General features: G+C 43.7%; 2 protein-coding genes across 4 annotated transcripts in view; one reads left to right on the forward strand and one right to left on the reverse strand.

Moving 5' to 3' along the window:
• Nucleotides 1-528: 528 nt before the first annotated feature.
• Nucleotides 529-7,261, reverse strand: NDUFAF1 (NADH:ubiquinone oxidoreductase complex assembly factor 1). 3 transcript variants are annotated; one of them, XM_042814348.1, is made up of 5 exons: nt 6,951-7,261; nt 5,878-6,502; nt 3,885-4,070; nt 2,493-2,567; nt 529-991 (listed from the first exon to the last, which is right to left on the reverse strand). In XM_042814348.1, exons 2-5 carry the CDS (start codon nt 6,385-6,387, stop codon nt 851-853), a joined length of 912 nt encoding a protein of 303 aa, XP_042670282.1. In that variant the 5' UTR covers nt 6,388-6,502; nt 6,951-7,261; the 3' UTR covers nt 529-850. The 3 variants fall into 3 exon arrangements, with proteins under 3 accessions (XP_042670282.1, XP_042670281.1, XP_042670283.1); XM_042814347.1 differs by having other exon boundaries at nt 6,938-7,261; XM_042814349.1 differs by lacking the exon at nt 6,951-7,261 and adding an exon at nt 6,806-6,916.
• Nucleotides 7,262-7,298: 37 nt separating this feature from the next.
• The window catches only part of RTF1 (RTF1 homolog, Paf1/RNA polymerase II complex component), a 28,573-nt gene continuing 20,451 nt past the window's right edge, over nt 7,299-15,420 (forward strand). Inside the window, exons 1-2 of the mRNA XM_042814477.1 lie at nt 7,299-7,487; nt 9,898-10,008. Of these exons, the coding sequence (XP_042670411.1) occupies nt 7,299-7,487; nt 9,898-10,008 (300 nt within the window). The remainder of the gene's footprint in view (nt 7,488-9,897; nt 10,009-15,420) is intronic.

Raw genomic sequence — 15,420 nt, forward strand, 5'->3', positions numbered from 1 at the left:
CTTAAATTACTGAGGATGACAAAAAAAGAGGGGTTGGGGAACTGAGCATTTGCCCCACCTCTTGACACTGTGCCTTTCTGCAACACAGTTAACTAACAACACCACAGAAAAGCATCACCTGTTCTTCCTGGGCCATAGGCTGTGGGTAAGAGTGTTAATAAAGCTGAGGTGCATTTCTAGGGAATTGCCAGTGCCTGGAACCTTACTTCTGTTTAACAGCTTAGTCTTACTGCTTTGTAGCTCTTATCACCCATAACTCTAAAATAAGAGCTAAATCCCCTTCAGTGCTACTGTTTGCTCTTGGCAGCAGCAGGTTTTTCTTTTAGTTCCCTACGGTGCCAAAAGTTCAAGTCTGACATATTTCAGGTCCTGTTCTTTTGTAAATTTCAGAAGCTGTGACACACTTCAGCAGTACTATCACTGTATTAATTCACACTGTAACTTCTCCAGTTACAACCTATTTTTCAAGTCTTTTACAGCCCTATAAACAGTGTATTAGAAAATCAAACTGAGTACAAAAAACCAACACCACGTTAACAGAATACTTTTATTCCCCTAAAGATCAGGGCAAAAGTTAAAATGTACCCAGACAGCAGTTAATACACAGTAAGCATGTACTGCAGCTCTCACCAGGCTGTATTCCAGTTCCTGTAGGTACAAGCTCTCAGCCTGTTGGTGGCAGCTTGATGATGCCAACAGTGTCAGTCTAGTCAGATTACTGAGTCAACACTTCATCCACTTAACATTTAATGTTTACATAATTATAATTCGAAGGATATTCTCACACTTTATAAAATGCTTAAAAATTAAGTAAGCAGCTGATGAATGTTCCAAAGGACACAAAACCAACTTATATTCTAGGATTCCTTTCATATGTTTCATAGGCAAATTCTTCTGTGTGAGCTCTGTCATTTAGCAGGCCAATAAAATCAATCTCCAGCTGGAAGGGACCATCTACTTTATCTCCCAGTGTGAATCCAAGGGTACTGATCTAATAAGGAGATGCATACATTAGAATAAATCTTAAAATAATGTTACAACCTGTAACTACCACTTCCACATCCTACAAATAGTTCACAACAGTTCAGTTTAAAAGAGGGGTATCTGCTCAAAATGCAGCAGTATCTCCAAAGGCACAAATGCTTTATTACTACATTTTCATTACAGGCTCCAATGGGATTCACAGGTGCTTTTCTACCATTAGGTTGAAACATATTGAAAATGGCCTGAGTCTAGAGCAATACTGGCATTTTCAGCCTTCGAGGTCTGAATATTGTCAATTTGGTCACGATAAGATGAATTAATAACATACTTCTGTCACTTTTTTTTTTTTTAGCAGTTTGATGTGAACAGGAAGCACAAATAGAATGTAATTAAGGATGGATGGTACATTGTGAAAGTGCCCCCAAAGCAAACATTTTGAAAAACACAAAACTACTCCTGAATTTTATACCACACACTGAGTTATTTAGCCATAGTTTTCCAGTTACAATAGCATTTTTCAAAATATCCCTCATTCATTCTCAATTGCAACACTAATTTATTTAATAACAACTCTATTCTAATTGTAATAAACTCCATACAAATTCCTGGAGCTCAGACATGTCCCCCATTAGCCTGTAGCATATGCCTTGAAAGCCTTCTGCTCTTGTCCATCACCAACCTTTCAGAGACTCCAGTGTTACTGGTTCTCAAATCAAGTTGGGTGATAAGTGCTGAACACCTACAAAGCTCCTGGTATTTTAGGGATTAGGGAATCTGCGCTGGAAGTGCAGGTCTGATCCATACCCATGACTTTAAGGGCTGCCGTACATGCAGGAATGTGTCAGGTTCAAGTTGAATAACTGCATGCTGAGAATTTGCTGAGAATTGAGGATAAACATAAGTTGCACATGCATGCTAAATAAGTAACAGAGTAAAGCTAAGGTGGTAGAGCAGAGTAACGCTCCTCAGATTGATTCTAAGGATTCAATTGCTTTATCTTCTCCAGAAGTGAGCTCTGCAGTCAGCTCTTGGCTTGTGCAGGCTACAGAAGTTTTAAAGCTTTCTGTTACAGGTGACTGACTGCAGGAGTCACCTAAACTCTGTGTACTGAGGAATTTATCCCTTCGTAATGCCTAGATACGTTGCCTGTGATACATGCTTGCTTTTATTATTTTTGGCAGTACTGTGCCAAATTGCATTTTAGATATCTCAGTCACTTTGGTCATTCCTTTAAAAAAAACTATTTATTTTTTAACAGACAAGTTATCTAAATCTCTTAAAAATATCTGTGGAGCTACTTTGAAGTAAATTGACACTGAAATCACAAAGTAGGATAATTTGTATGCAAAGGTATGCACACAGGAATAAGTACTTTAAAACAAGTAGAGACTCTTATTGAATTTTAAATTTAAAACCACTGAATATCCCAAGGATTTCTCAATTACCTATACAACAACAATACAATCTCAAAGTATGTTTCTGACAGATTAAGCCTATAGAAAACTTGCCTTGTCTAACCAGATAGGGTGTTGGTCATCCTGTACTCTTCCTCGACTGGACAGAAAGAATTTGGAGAACGGAATCTGACAGCAGAAACAAAAGAAAAATGGACTTTAGTGTCACCAGTCTATAGAATAAAACCCCAAGGGAAAAAAGAAAAACAAACAGCTGCCTTAGAAAGTAACACCAAATCTGGTACCAGCACTCCAGGGTCCGAAGAATCAGTGAAAAGAAGCGTCACCCATTAGCCACATGCTGCCAGCTCCAGCCCCACGCTGCCCTGTGGCAGCCGTTTCCAGCTGTTGTGCTGGATTCTGAGCCAGCCAGGGCACAGGAGGGGCTGAAGCATGGAAGACAGCCGTTCACATCCAGAATATCTCCTTCCAGCAATGTCAGCTTAAATTAATAAAAAGTCTAGGATGCATTGTAAGCTCACCGACAGCTCATCTACATCCAATCTGCATATTTTGTACTGCAAATTTCATTCAAAGACATCAATAGTCTAGCAAAACAGTTCGCAAAAATATAACGATGATACAAGAGAAGAGAACTGGCTGGTGTGGGTGAGGAACACACACAGGCCAGCAGTGACACACTTCAGTGTCCTCAGAAAAGAGCTGAAACTCCCACTTCTTGCCAACGTTACTGCATGTCATAGATTCAAAGCTGTGCCTAACAGCCCACATACCTCCGAGGCTCCAACTGACTCCAAGTTTGGCAAACCACACTGCAGGGTAGAAATCTTACATCAAGTCCATTTATTATTACAGATAAAATGGTAATTGCATAGAAAGTTCCTGGCACTGCCTGCAAAGCTCCAGTAGCTGCATCTGTTCAGTGCACACTCTGACCACCCACTGTATGAGCTAACTATGCACCCTGCCTGGCTGCTTGTTTGTTTTCCAGTGTTAAGAAAAGGCAACCCACAGGATTCCAGACAATCACAGGTACAGAATGGCAGGTGCTCCTGAGCCCCAGTACAGCCCCACACACAGGTGTGACAACCAGTAGATTCTGGTTTTAGTGGGTCTTTTTGTTAATCTGAATAAATGAGCCCTCAGCTCAGGAAGCCAATTTCAGATAGGAGTAGAATTTGATGCTTTTTTTTTTTTTAATAAATTCATAACATTCAAGTATACACATACATTTGTCATAATGTATGTATTATAGTACATATATATTCCCATACTATAGTACAGTATATAGTATAATATATATTACATATGTATAGCATCAGCATAACTCAAAGGTCTGCCTCCTGTAACAGCAAACAACAGACACTTAGGACACTTAGACACACGGTAGATTATTTAAAATACTTAGTAGATATCAACATATTATTGTATTAATATAATTAGTGTTACTAATTATTCGTTACTAATTATTACTCATTTGTTTACCTTTATTTCCTCCCAGTACGGTCCTCCTCGGGTGAACATGAAGTAGTTGTACAGGTCATCCTTTTGATGGGAGAAGTAAGGGTCTGTATAAATGTTCACCATCCAAGGTCTGCCATCGCCACGGACACGTAAATACAGACTGTTGAAGTTTGACCAGTCATAATACTTCTTCCTGGCAAAAGATCCCTACAAATATTAATAAATAGAATTATTCCTTTCATACTTAAAAAGAAATCTCCATTATGAAGAGCAAAGTGCTACTGCTTGAATCACTGCCCTTGTTCTCACTACAAGCAGTATCTACTGTGATACAGTGAAGATGGGGTCCTTTCTCATCAGACCAGTCTCATCTCAATGAATTTCCTTCAGCACTGTATGAGAGCCCACAAAACGTAGCATCACCGCTCTGAAGATCCATGCATTAGTTATAAATCTTGTAATTAGCAGATTTATATCCTAAGACTAAATCCCCTCCTAGGCAAGGACACAAATTCTGTAATAGCACACCAGGCCTGTAGTTAAGTTTAATATTCAGTGGTTAGCACTACACTACTCAGAAGAGGTTACAATGTGGGATAATTTATCCCCTATGGTAACTTACTTTCTTTATTGAAGACTGACGTGAGCACTAAAAGCACATTTTCCAACAGTTTTTGACACTAACTGTGCACAATGATCTGGATTACAAGCACATTCAATCCTCATATGTATTTTCCGAAGATCTTCCAAGTCCCAAAGTCGTGATTCGCACTCTGACAGACCCAGTAACCTCTGCAGAATGTTACTGAGGTCGCTGGAGCAGGAGGGTGTCATTGGAGATATTCTTGGCCAGAATTGCTCAAACCAAACCAAAATTTGCACCAAAAATCCAGAGGTTTCTCCTTAACTTGATATTGTTACTACAGTTACCTAATTAGCCTTCCTTTTATAAGCTCACAATCAGTAGACAATTAACCCATTAATGCAAAGACTGCGGCTACTTGATTTTATGATTTGCCAATTTTGACCCTTTTAACTTGAATAAGTTTTTGTATTCATGCTTTCACCTTTTGATCTCAAACTGTATTACAAAGATGGACTGACAGACACTTTGCTACTTCAAAATTAGGAGAAGAAAGTTTGAGTCACATTCACGCAAGGCCAGAGCAATTTAACTCTTAACGAGATGCAACTTCCTGCCCAACTCCCCTGTGCTGGTGCCACCAGTCTGTGGTGTTCACACCAGTCCATGGCATTCTGCCTATCGTTTGCCTGTTGATTTTCCTTGCTGACATTCTCTGCTCTCCAGGTTTACAGTTCAGAAGACTTGTAGCTGCTTACTCGTGCTGAATCATAAACAACAGAACAGACTAAAATGGTTTTTAGTAACATGCTAAGTCAAAGTGTTATTTTTCTTTTTAAGGATGTTAAAATAAAAGGAATGAAAGAAGCAGTGCGATAGGAGCCATACGCTTATATTTTGTTCAACTCAAAATTATCGAACATTTATCTTGCTTTTTCTGATACACAGTAGGGGCAAGACTTTTAGAAAAACGTCTCAAAGCATTAATTTCCTGCGAGGGAAATAAAGACAAACTTGCCTAAACTAAGTTTGATAAAGAGACCCAGTTGAAGCCCAGCATATTTGTCCTTACGACACATGCAATGAATTTAAAATTCGGAGACTCATCAATTTTAATCATATCAATTTCAGATCTAAAAGCTCACTACAAATTCCTCATTTGCGATGAGGCTGCAAACAGGACTGTCTTAACAAGCGATGTTACATCAGCAAATGACCAAACGTGTTGTCTTCTAAGAAAAGAGAAAAGCTGAGTAAGACTTTCAAGTTCCTTCCAGGTCAGTAGGTCAGTGGATACAACAGCAGTGACATCTATACAAACAGAGCATGTCATAATCCTGAAGGTGGTCAGTTACAACCACAGTAAACAACAGTCCACTTGTCATCACTGGAATTATAGAAAAGCACTCAAATAACAGATGCTGTACTTACCACTGCTGGTTTGGCTCTCATAGTACAATATCCACTGTATTTTGTCTCCCCATCGCGAGGTACTTCAGTATTGAGTATTCCATACAGCATAGCACCCTGGTTGTTCCTACCCAATTTTAGGTAAACTTCACTTTTTCCTCCAATCTCCACATCGGAGGAAATAACCCATTTATTTAAATCTTCCTGGCTCCGAAACACCCACATCACTTTTGTCTGTTCCAACATGTACTGACTGAACGAATGGCCGTCAGGTCCTTTTAGGTGGTCTTCGGTCTCCTTCTTCAGCAAGCTTAGCTGAGTCTTTAAGGCATTAATGCCCTTCTTAAAGCTGAAATCAATGTTTCGCCAAGACGGTGTTACCTCAGGCTGTGACCCTGGCCTCCTGTAACTGCTGTAACATTTTGACATGGAATCAACACGGAGAGTTCCAAGCAAAGGTTGCAAAACTTTGTGTCTGCAGCATCTACCTTGTAAGCACACACTATTCAGCAACGTAACAGCTACAGCCATGCTGGTAAAGACACAGAATTTGCTTCCAGCAAGGCAATTTATGGGTTTGAAATTAATTTAACAGCCAAATTAGTATCTGGAGGTATCTTGGTTTGTTACTGCAGTTAATCTCCACCTTCAATGAAAAAGAGAAAAGAAAAATTAAAGTCTTACAAGCATTGGGTGCACTTTTTTTTTATAGAAAGGATATTAATTAGAAATCCAAGCCATTAGGAAAGAAGGAATAACAATGAATGCCCAGTATTACACTTTCTCGGCCCCCTAGTTTGTTTCAGTATTTCTCCCAGTACGTTCTCACCCCACGAAATACCAAAACACCGAAGAGTCAAATTACACAGTAGAAGAAAAGCTATTCCTGTTAATCCCTTTCACCCCATATACGTTTAGGCACTGCCGAGCAACAAGCAGCAAGAACGACCTGAGGAGCAGCGCTTCTCAAAGGACGCTCATCAACGCCGCGCTTCTCTCCGGATCAGGCTGCAGGACGGGCCCCGCCGTAACAACAGCGATTTCACTCACGGGCCCGCTCCCGCCGCTCCGCTCCGCTCACCTCAGCCGCTCACCGTTACTGCGGTTCCTCGGCGCTTCCGGGCCCGGAAAGGAACGCGCTCCGCGCCGCGCGGGTTCCGCTGGTGGCAGCGGCCGAACGCCCGCCCCGACCCACGGCGCGGAAGAACGGAGAAGCCCTCCCCGTGTCTTTGTGCTGAACGAGGAGCGGAGCGGGGCACACGACCGCTCGCAGGGGACGGGGAGGAGCGGCACGCTGACTGCACGGAGAAAAGGCCGGAGGAGCGGCCTCGACACGGAGCCCCGACCCCCGAAGCTAGGAAGGCGCGGAGACCACCGAGGCAGCACTCTCCCCTCGCGGGCGGCGGCAGCCCCGCCCTCCTTCCCGCCCCGGCGCTGTGCGCATGCGCGGTGCCCTTTGTGTCCCGGTCGGGCGGGCGGCGCGGGGCAGGCCGGGCCGCTCGGAGCGCCGCGCCGCCGCCGGCGGAGAGGGACGCGGGGAAGCCGCCTCCGCCATGGTGAAGAAGCGGAAAGGCCGCGTCCTCATCGACTCCGACACCGAGGATAGCGGCAGCGAGGAGAACCTGGACCAGGTGCGCGGGGAGGCCCGGCCCGGGCCCTCCGGCCCGCGCGGGGCTGGGAGCCGCCATCCCTCTCTCTTCTCCCTCCCTCCTCCCCTCGGCCCGGCAGGGATGCGGCCCCCGCGGGGGCTGCGCGGAGAGACTTCTCGGCGCCGCTTCGGCCCGGCCGTGCCGGCGGCTGTGGGCCCGCGGGGACGCGCGTGGGTTCGGCCCTCGGGCTCCTGAGGCGCGGGCGGGGGGCCCGGCGGCAGGCAGCGCCCGGAGGGCTGAGGGCGCGGGAAGCTGCGCTGTACCGCCCGCCCCGCCGGGAGTGGCGTGCCCGGCCGTACCGCCGGTCCCGGGGGCTTGCGAACTGGTGCTCCCTCCCGGGCCCTGCCGGCCCGGCTCCGCCGGTGGAAACCACTCGGACCGCGTGCCCTGCCGGCGGCGGCCCGGGGCTGGGGGTGCGGCGTGGGGCATCGCGCCGTGGGAATCGCGGGGCGCCGGGAGGGGATGCGCTCCTCTCTGGACGGGCCTTCTCGGGGCGGCACGTGCTGACAGGTGGTAAATAAAGACGTAGGCCGAGTGCGGTGTGTCTTCTGTGGTCACCTTTCTTCTGTAAAGAAGTTAGGTTGGTTTCACGTGTTGGAGCCCATGCGTCTGTTCAAGTTGTGTGCCGGACCTTGAGTTTTTAACAGAGAAGCTGTTGCTGTGTTGCAAATAAATAAATAGCACCGGCCTCAAATGCTCAGAAATGCTTTTGCAGACTGGAGCTGCAATTTCTACGCCCCTTTAGACAAACATTCCATAGTAGAGCCTGCCTTGATAGTACTGCTGCCCTCTAAAGCTGTCAGCTTCTCACCCTGCTGTATTAATTCTTTGGTCGCTTCAGAACCTGAAAACGGGAGGAGTTGGTCTAACCCTAGTGTAGATAAGGCGAGCGGAGTGATGGTGGAGCAACAACTGCACAGTTCTGCTACTTGCTAAGAGTGTGCATCGACAGCTCTACTTCAGTGCTGGTTGGTGGTGATACCAAAGCTGTCTGCCTTTGCTTTGTCCCCTGGGGAGCTGTGCGCAGCAGGGACATGCACATGCAAGGGTGGAAACTGCAGCGGGGCTGTTCCTGAGGTGAGATTTCAAGGATGAGTGTTTGCTGAGTGAGGCCCCTGTTGGTTAAATGCTTGACAGCTTTTGGCAGGGAGCTGGGCTGATTGAGTTGAAGGAGTAGGAGTCTTTCTCATGTGCTGACACAGAAAATGGAAAGAGTAAAGCTAGAAAGAAAGAGGCAAACTGCTTGGAGTAAAGGCAGCAGTGAATGTTAACTCCGGGGTATCATGATGGAGGGTAATCTGTGCTGGAGTAAGTACTACTTAGCAACAGTTGTTAGAGGTGATGTCTAGAAAATGATTGTAGAAAACACCAGGTGCTTCCTAAAGAAAGCTGCTTATTGTATAAATACGTTCTGTTAGTGTAGCATGTTGTCTTCAGAACACGATTTGTGAAGTGTCATTGCCAACTTTGTTGGTAAAAGCATAGGCTGTCAGTTTCAGCAATGTTTACATTCTCATTTGTGGTCCTAAACTCTAATCTGTTTGCTGTGGAGATAATCTTCCAGTTGTGAAATTCATTCAAGCCCATCCAGTATTGTCTTCCCAAGCCTGCAGAAGTTGGTGTGGCTTTATTTTTACTCACCACTAAGATTCATCAGCCCCAGAGCAATGTTTTAATAGTAAATTATTTGTCATGGACTACAAAGGCAGTACTGCAGCTTCAGAAATAATTGTTTTGAATTACTGCTTCTGTCACCTGAACAGTCTGTTAGAGTTTACTCACAGTAAACTGTGAGTTTATTCGTGAGCCGTTACTTCTTTGTGATTACCTGTGTGGCTTTTGGGGTTGCTTCACAAGTTTGAGCTTGGTGCCTGCTCTGTGTGTGTCTGCTGCTTTTAGTGCATTCCGTGGCACCTAGGGACAGTGAAACAGAGTTGAACAGTCTCACTAAAAGCATCAGCCGTGATATATCTCCTTTATAACATGTATGGTTGCAAATGTCTTGAAAAATAAAAGGGAAGCAAGATGAACTGCTCCAGCACTGATTGTACTTCTCTCTAGTGGCATTTGGCTTTCGGGCAATGTAATTAGGGTTTTCTAAATTTTTACCTGATTTAAATATCACTGACTGAAAGTTGATGTATTTGATCTTGTTTATATCAAAAAAGTAATGGTGATGATACTTAAGGCTTTCAAAATCCTTTTGTAACATTCAGCTGTATTAAAACTCTCAGTATATGCATATTTATGAAATGCGAGGGGACTTTGTTTCCCAGTTAGTGGAGATCATCCTGTTCCACTCCAATATCACAGGGAAGGTGTGCGTGCACTGACCTGGATAGGTAGAACTAATTATGGCTTTCTAAAATCAGTGTGTGTTTTTTCTCACTAGGAGCTCTTGTCATTGGCCAAACGGAAACGAAGTGACTCTGAGGAAAAGGAGCCACCAGCGAGCAAACCTACAGCATCTTCGGACTCTGAGACGTCGGACAGCGATGATGAGGTGAGTTTGTCATGTTAGCAGTGAACTTCTGATTTGTCTGACTCTACCTCTGTGGTGAAGGTATTTGTCACGTGGTGTATTTAGCTTGCTTATACTGTAGAGTGGGACAGGCCATCAGTGGAACTGGTAGAGAACCATTTAGCTCAGAGGATGTGTACTCAGAAAGCCTTATCTTTGTTGTGAGTAGTGAGCTTAGAGTAACTGTACACAAAATAATGTGAATGTGGTGAAGTTGACTGCCTGTTTAATCCCATGTTCGTGTGGTATGAATGTTTCTGACATATCTCCTTACATCTAGTGTTTTTGCTGTATGGTGTTTGTGGCTGATGTAATAATGAAGTAGCTGAAGCTGGACTCTGAATTCAAGGGAGCGAGGTGTTCAGCTTTGGGAGAATTTCCTCAGAGAGGAGGAGGGCTAAAGCACATAGGACTGTTTCACAGCAGAACTGTCCTATTTTGCTGCTTTGATTCTCTAGTAACTCTACAGTGAAATACTTCAACCATTTGAGTGTGCAGCAGGGGCTGGTTTTGTTGGTCTTTCTGAAGAAAGGAAGGCAGGCAAGAGTTTAGAATTACTTTGGTTTAGGGTTTTGACAAACTCTTGTATAGCAGTGCTATAGACAGGTCTGCTACATGTCTTTTTTTTTATCTGGTGCTACGTTCTAGAGCTGAGGAAAAGTCTGTGCTTTATTATGCAAGTGAAAATTGAAATTGATTTATTAAAACAGAGGATCTGACAAATGGGTCACTTAGTTATTTAAATAAGAACGTTTTCTTGAAGGGTTTGCAAGCTTTCTGTACTGTGGCAGGTCTCTTATTACATCTGTTCTTAACAATGAAGGAAGGAACTGTTCTGCTTTCCCCCCCCTCAATACTATGGGAAGGATTATTCACTGTGACAGCTTGCAGGAAACATCAGTGATGAACCATTAACTGTTCAGCATTTGGGATTCTGTAAGTTATTCCAGTACATGTTAAGAGTGCACACACTCTAGTATATTTAGTGCTGTAGATTTTTGCTGGACTTTTTTAATAAGTATGATTGGGACTCTGTTTCAAGCATTTATTTTAAAAAAAAACAAACAAACAAACAAACAAAAAAAAAAAAACCACAAAAAACCAACACAGCAAATTGGTTGCTGTTATTGTTACTGTCAAATAAGGAATGAGAAAATTATGAATGAACTAGATGTTAGCCATCTTACCACTCAACCTGTTGCTTTGAGTGTTCTGAACTCACAGCACACAGCAATGTTTATCCCACGCTGCTGGGCGATCAGTTCATCTGAAAATGTAAGCAGGTTTGTAGAGCACCTTGATTATGGTCTTCTTCCCTTTGTTTATCTGTGAAAACTGATAGAATAAATACTATTATTCAATTTTTTTTAGTGTAACTACATGTAAGGTCTACCTTTCCTTTACATGTGGTGTACAGCAATGCATTCCCAGCAGTGCTAGCAAAACAAATGTTTCCAAAGTCAAGTCTGTCTTTTTTCATACGCACAGACCTTACAGATGCAGTAGTAACTCTATTGTGCCTCGTGCAACTGGAACTTCCGAATCTATGTAACATTTCTTCCCGATACTGTTCTTCTGACTTCCAAGCAGCAGGAGGAAAAGGTTTAGAGAAGAGATAATTAGGACATGCTTCTATTCCTGTGCCTGAAATATGCATTCTGAACTGCTTCTTGTAGCAGGGTGAGACAGGCCAGGTTACGACAGCTCTGCTTTAGCCAGTCACTGTGTTGTGTGCGTCCCTGGACTTCACTGCTTAATGTTCCTGCTTGAACAACCTTGCTCTTGCTTAGTGCTCTTATGGTTGCTCTGGGGTTTGCTTAGGCTTGGGGGTTAGGAGGAGGGGTCTATAAGCTGAAACCATTTTGCTTGACTTCCTGGAAGATGAGGACTTTGAGGCAGCAGCATGGAAATTGTTGCTGTGGGTAAATGTGCTTAGGCTTACATCCTTTGTGGTTCCTGGCTAGCCCTAAATGTTCCAGGATATTTGGTATATTGCGTATATACAGGAAAGGTGCCTCAGTCTCTGCTTTGGAGACTTAATGCCACGTTCTACTTTTCCATAGGGAAGAAAATTTGGGGAACTTAGGGCAGAGAAAGATGATGCGTTTTTTGCAATTAAGAGCTTGTACAAATCATACAACGTGTATAGTGGTGCCCAAGTGATTTTATGAGATCTTTACATCTATGTGTTGCTTGTTTCTGTAGTGAGAGTGCACTTCTGTGAAAACTCAGCCATGTTGGATGTTCATTGTGTGCGAATACTGAGTTCTATAATTTCTTAAGGACCTGTTGTCTTAATCAGATTACCCAGCCAAGAGCCTGAGCGTGAGCTATAAATGATGAAGTAGGAGAGATGCACTGAATCGTATTCTGGTGGGTCTGCCAAATATATATGCTGAGTTGACTGAACTGCTGTTTAGACTGCAGATGAACAGCGATGCCCACAAAGCTTTGTGCTAGCAAGTACCTCCACCTTCTCAAAGAGATACAGTAAGCTGGACGCAGGTGTAAGGGTGGTTTCTGTATCTGTGGAGCAACATGTGGCCGTGACCATTCACGAGCTCACCATCCCAGAGTGTTATCAACCTGTTGCATGTTTGCTTCTAGTCAGTTGCTTTTGAGGCTACTGCAGTAGAAGTACGTGTTGGCCTCGTTGCAGATTGAAGGTGTTGTGTAGATGGTGTTGTGGTAAGTTCACTCTAGGGTTTTGCTCTTCCTTTTATCCTGGCGTTGTCGCTCATGGATAATTCTCTCTGCTATGCTTGGATGACTTCTGGTACTGCTTCACTAACATCAGTTTAGTTTAGATAAAAAGCAGCAATACTCCTGAAGGGTGTGATAGCAATGCTTGTATAAGATGGCATCCTTTTACACTCATTCTAATGTATTGAAGGGTTTGCTTGTGCCTTTTAACAGCTGTAGAGTGATAATAGAAGATACTTCAAGGCATGGAAAGTTAGGTCATGAATATTTGTTACCAGACTGGAATTCACTGAGGATTTGTTCTTTGGCCTTTATAGGCAGATTTGGTAGGAGGAGACAAACTCTTCAGCCATGCTAAGGGCTGTGGAACAGAGGAAAAAGTAAAGCAGAGTTCATGCAAACAGTAAGTCAATTCTGGGTTTGTGCTGCTGTTAGTAGGAAAGGACTTGAAAGTTTAAATCTCCTTACTGTGTTTAAAGTTCAAGAGCTTTGGTAAACCACAGATAAGCAGAAAACTGCATGTGTTCTTTCTGTTTTGGGATATCTTGTGGGTTTGTAGAGATTACTGTGTTAAATGTCTTCCCTGTGTGCTTTTGTTTCATAATGCTGCTTGACTATGCCTGTTAGACTGAACATGTTCTCTGCTCCTGTGGGGCCTTTGCCATACTTCTTCAAACTTAAAGAATTTTAAACAGTGGGTTTTAATTTGCCTCTACATGGCTGTACGCTTTCTAATTTGAGTTTCTGTGGAGACAATTTCCTTCAGGTGTTAATGCAGAACAGTAGAGCTGTCCTTAAGGAAGATAAAGGTGGCTGTTGTTAGCATGGAAGCGCACACCGCAGATGTGCAAATGTCAACTGGAGTTGTGCAGGCTACTGGTCTGGAGGCTAACATGCACAAAGAAGTGTTGTGAACCAGGTGGGAAGAAAGCAGATACAAAATTTAGTTGGCGAGTAACTTTGAATTGCAGGCTAGCATGGGAATAACCTACAGGGACACAGATCTCAGAGCATGAGAGTCTTGCATGAGAGTTGAGTACAGTGCTTCCTAAGAACATCTGATATCTGCCATCTCCATGTTGTCTCTCTGCAGGTCTCAGTGTTTTTCAGTACAGTGACTTCTAAAAATAACTCCAGAGCAAGTGTTAATTTGCAGCTTACACTGAAATTAAACTTACTAAATGTATTTTTTTCTTAGTTCCTTTTTTTGTGAGCTGGTCTGAGTGAGATTCAGACAATAAGGGAGGACAGGTGAATTTTGGCCTTCATTCAGCTAGTTCCTGAAAAAAGCCTCTTCCATGACTTTAGAAAGTCTTGCCTCCTTCTCCCCTTTCCGTTTTGGTGTTTATACTTCAAGTCTCCTCTTGGCCTGAAATGACCCCTTAAGTTTTCTAATTGCTAGACAGTAGTCACTGTGTAGGTGTTTGAGGCTCTCTGAATGATGGGTGCAGACCCTGAAAGACAGGAGAAGTAACAAGGGCTTTTTGTTCATTGTTTAGTTGTCAGGGTGGTGGTAGAGATCACTGTCATCTTGAAAAACCCTGAAGACTATAAATCCTGCCATATGTTAATGTCCATGCTGCCTGCAGTTTGTCTTCAGTCTGAAACTGCAGTTTGTGTTGTGTGGAGGACTGCCTTGTTTGTCAGTGGCGTTAATGGAGGTGAACTGTTGGCACTGGCCCAGCTTACAGAGTGTCATACAGCCATGCCTGTGAGCCTGCCTGCCACACTGGTGAAAATCTGCACCAGTGGAGCTGAGCCACTGTTGCCACTGCTGAAGCACACTGCTGACCGCCCCACTGTGCTCACATCCATGCTGTCGTACTTCCAAGGTCTGCCTCTGATGGTGTGGGCCAGCATCATAAAACAGGCAGCAGTACTTTTGAAGCAGTCCTGCTACTTGAGCACTGAAGATGTTGCGTTGCCATGGCATGTAAATTCATCCGGGCTAGAAAAAGAACGCGTTGGTGAGGGGTCCTGGTCTGCTTTGAAGTTGTGACTTGTAATTTGCCTTTTGTTTGTATATTAAAAAAAACCCACTTGTTCAGAAGGGGAGGATATGGCAAGGATGGGCTGGTAAACTTAGTTTTACAACTCTGCCTGATCTGATGTAAAAAGCAGGAAGAATAGCTAATTGCAAAGAGGAAAACTGAATGGCTAGTATGTTTGGGCACTGTGTGAATAGGCTGATGGCTATTTGAGTAGCACTGGTAAGAATTCTACTTCATTCTGCACAGTCACGGCTCACTTTTCCTTTTTTTTCCTCTTGGGGTCTTCATCTCCCCGTTCGAAATATGGTCCAGGTTTCCTGGACTATAAATTATTTTCTTCAATCATTTTGTTTGGTTGCTTTTTTAGAAGTTGACTTCTAAATCTGGCTGACTTTAAGGACACTTTGTGTTGGCAGTCCATTCTGGATATTGTATCTTCACTTGGGCTTCTTGGGGAAATATGTAAGTGATCAGCTCTGTGAACCTTTGAAGCAGGAGGGAAAATTGAAATATTTTCTGTCTGCTTCCTGTGAGTGAACCATAAAGTTCTATTGTTCAATATTACTAAAAAAATGAGCAGAAAGCAATGTTACAGCACACTTTGGCATGGGTTTATTAACTTGCTACATCTGGAACTGTGGAGGGTTCCAGATGGTGGCCAAGGAGGCAGGGGCTGCTCGGAGTAGGCTTTGTAGCTGTG

This window comes from Centrocercus urophasianus, unplaced genomic scaffold (genome assembly GCF_019232065.1).
Source record: "Centrocercus urophasianus isolate 14NV4802_14NV808 unplaced genomic scaffold, USGS_Curo_1.0 seq_14, whole genome shotgun sequence".
NCBI lineage: Eukaryota > Metazoa > Chordata > Aves > Galliformes > Phasianidae > Centrocercus > Centrocercus urophasianus.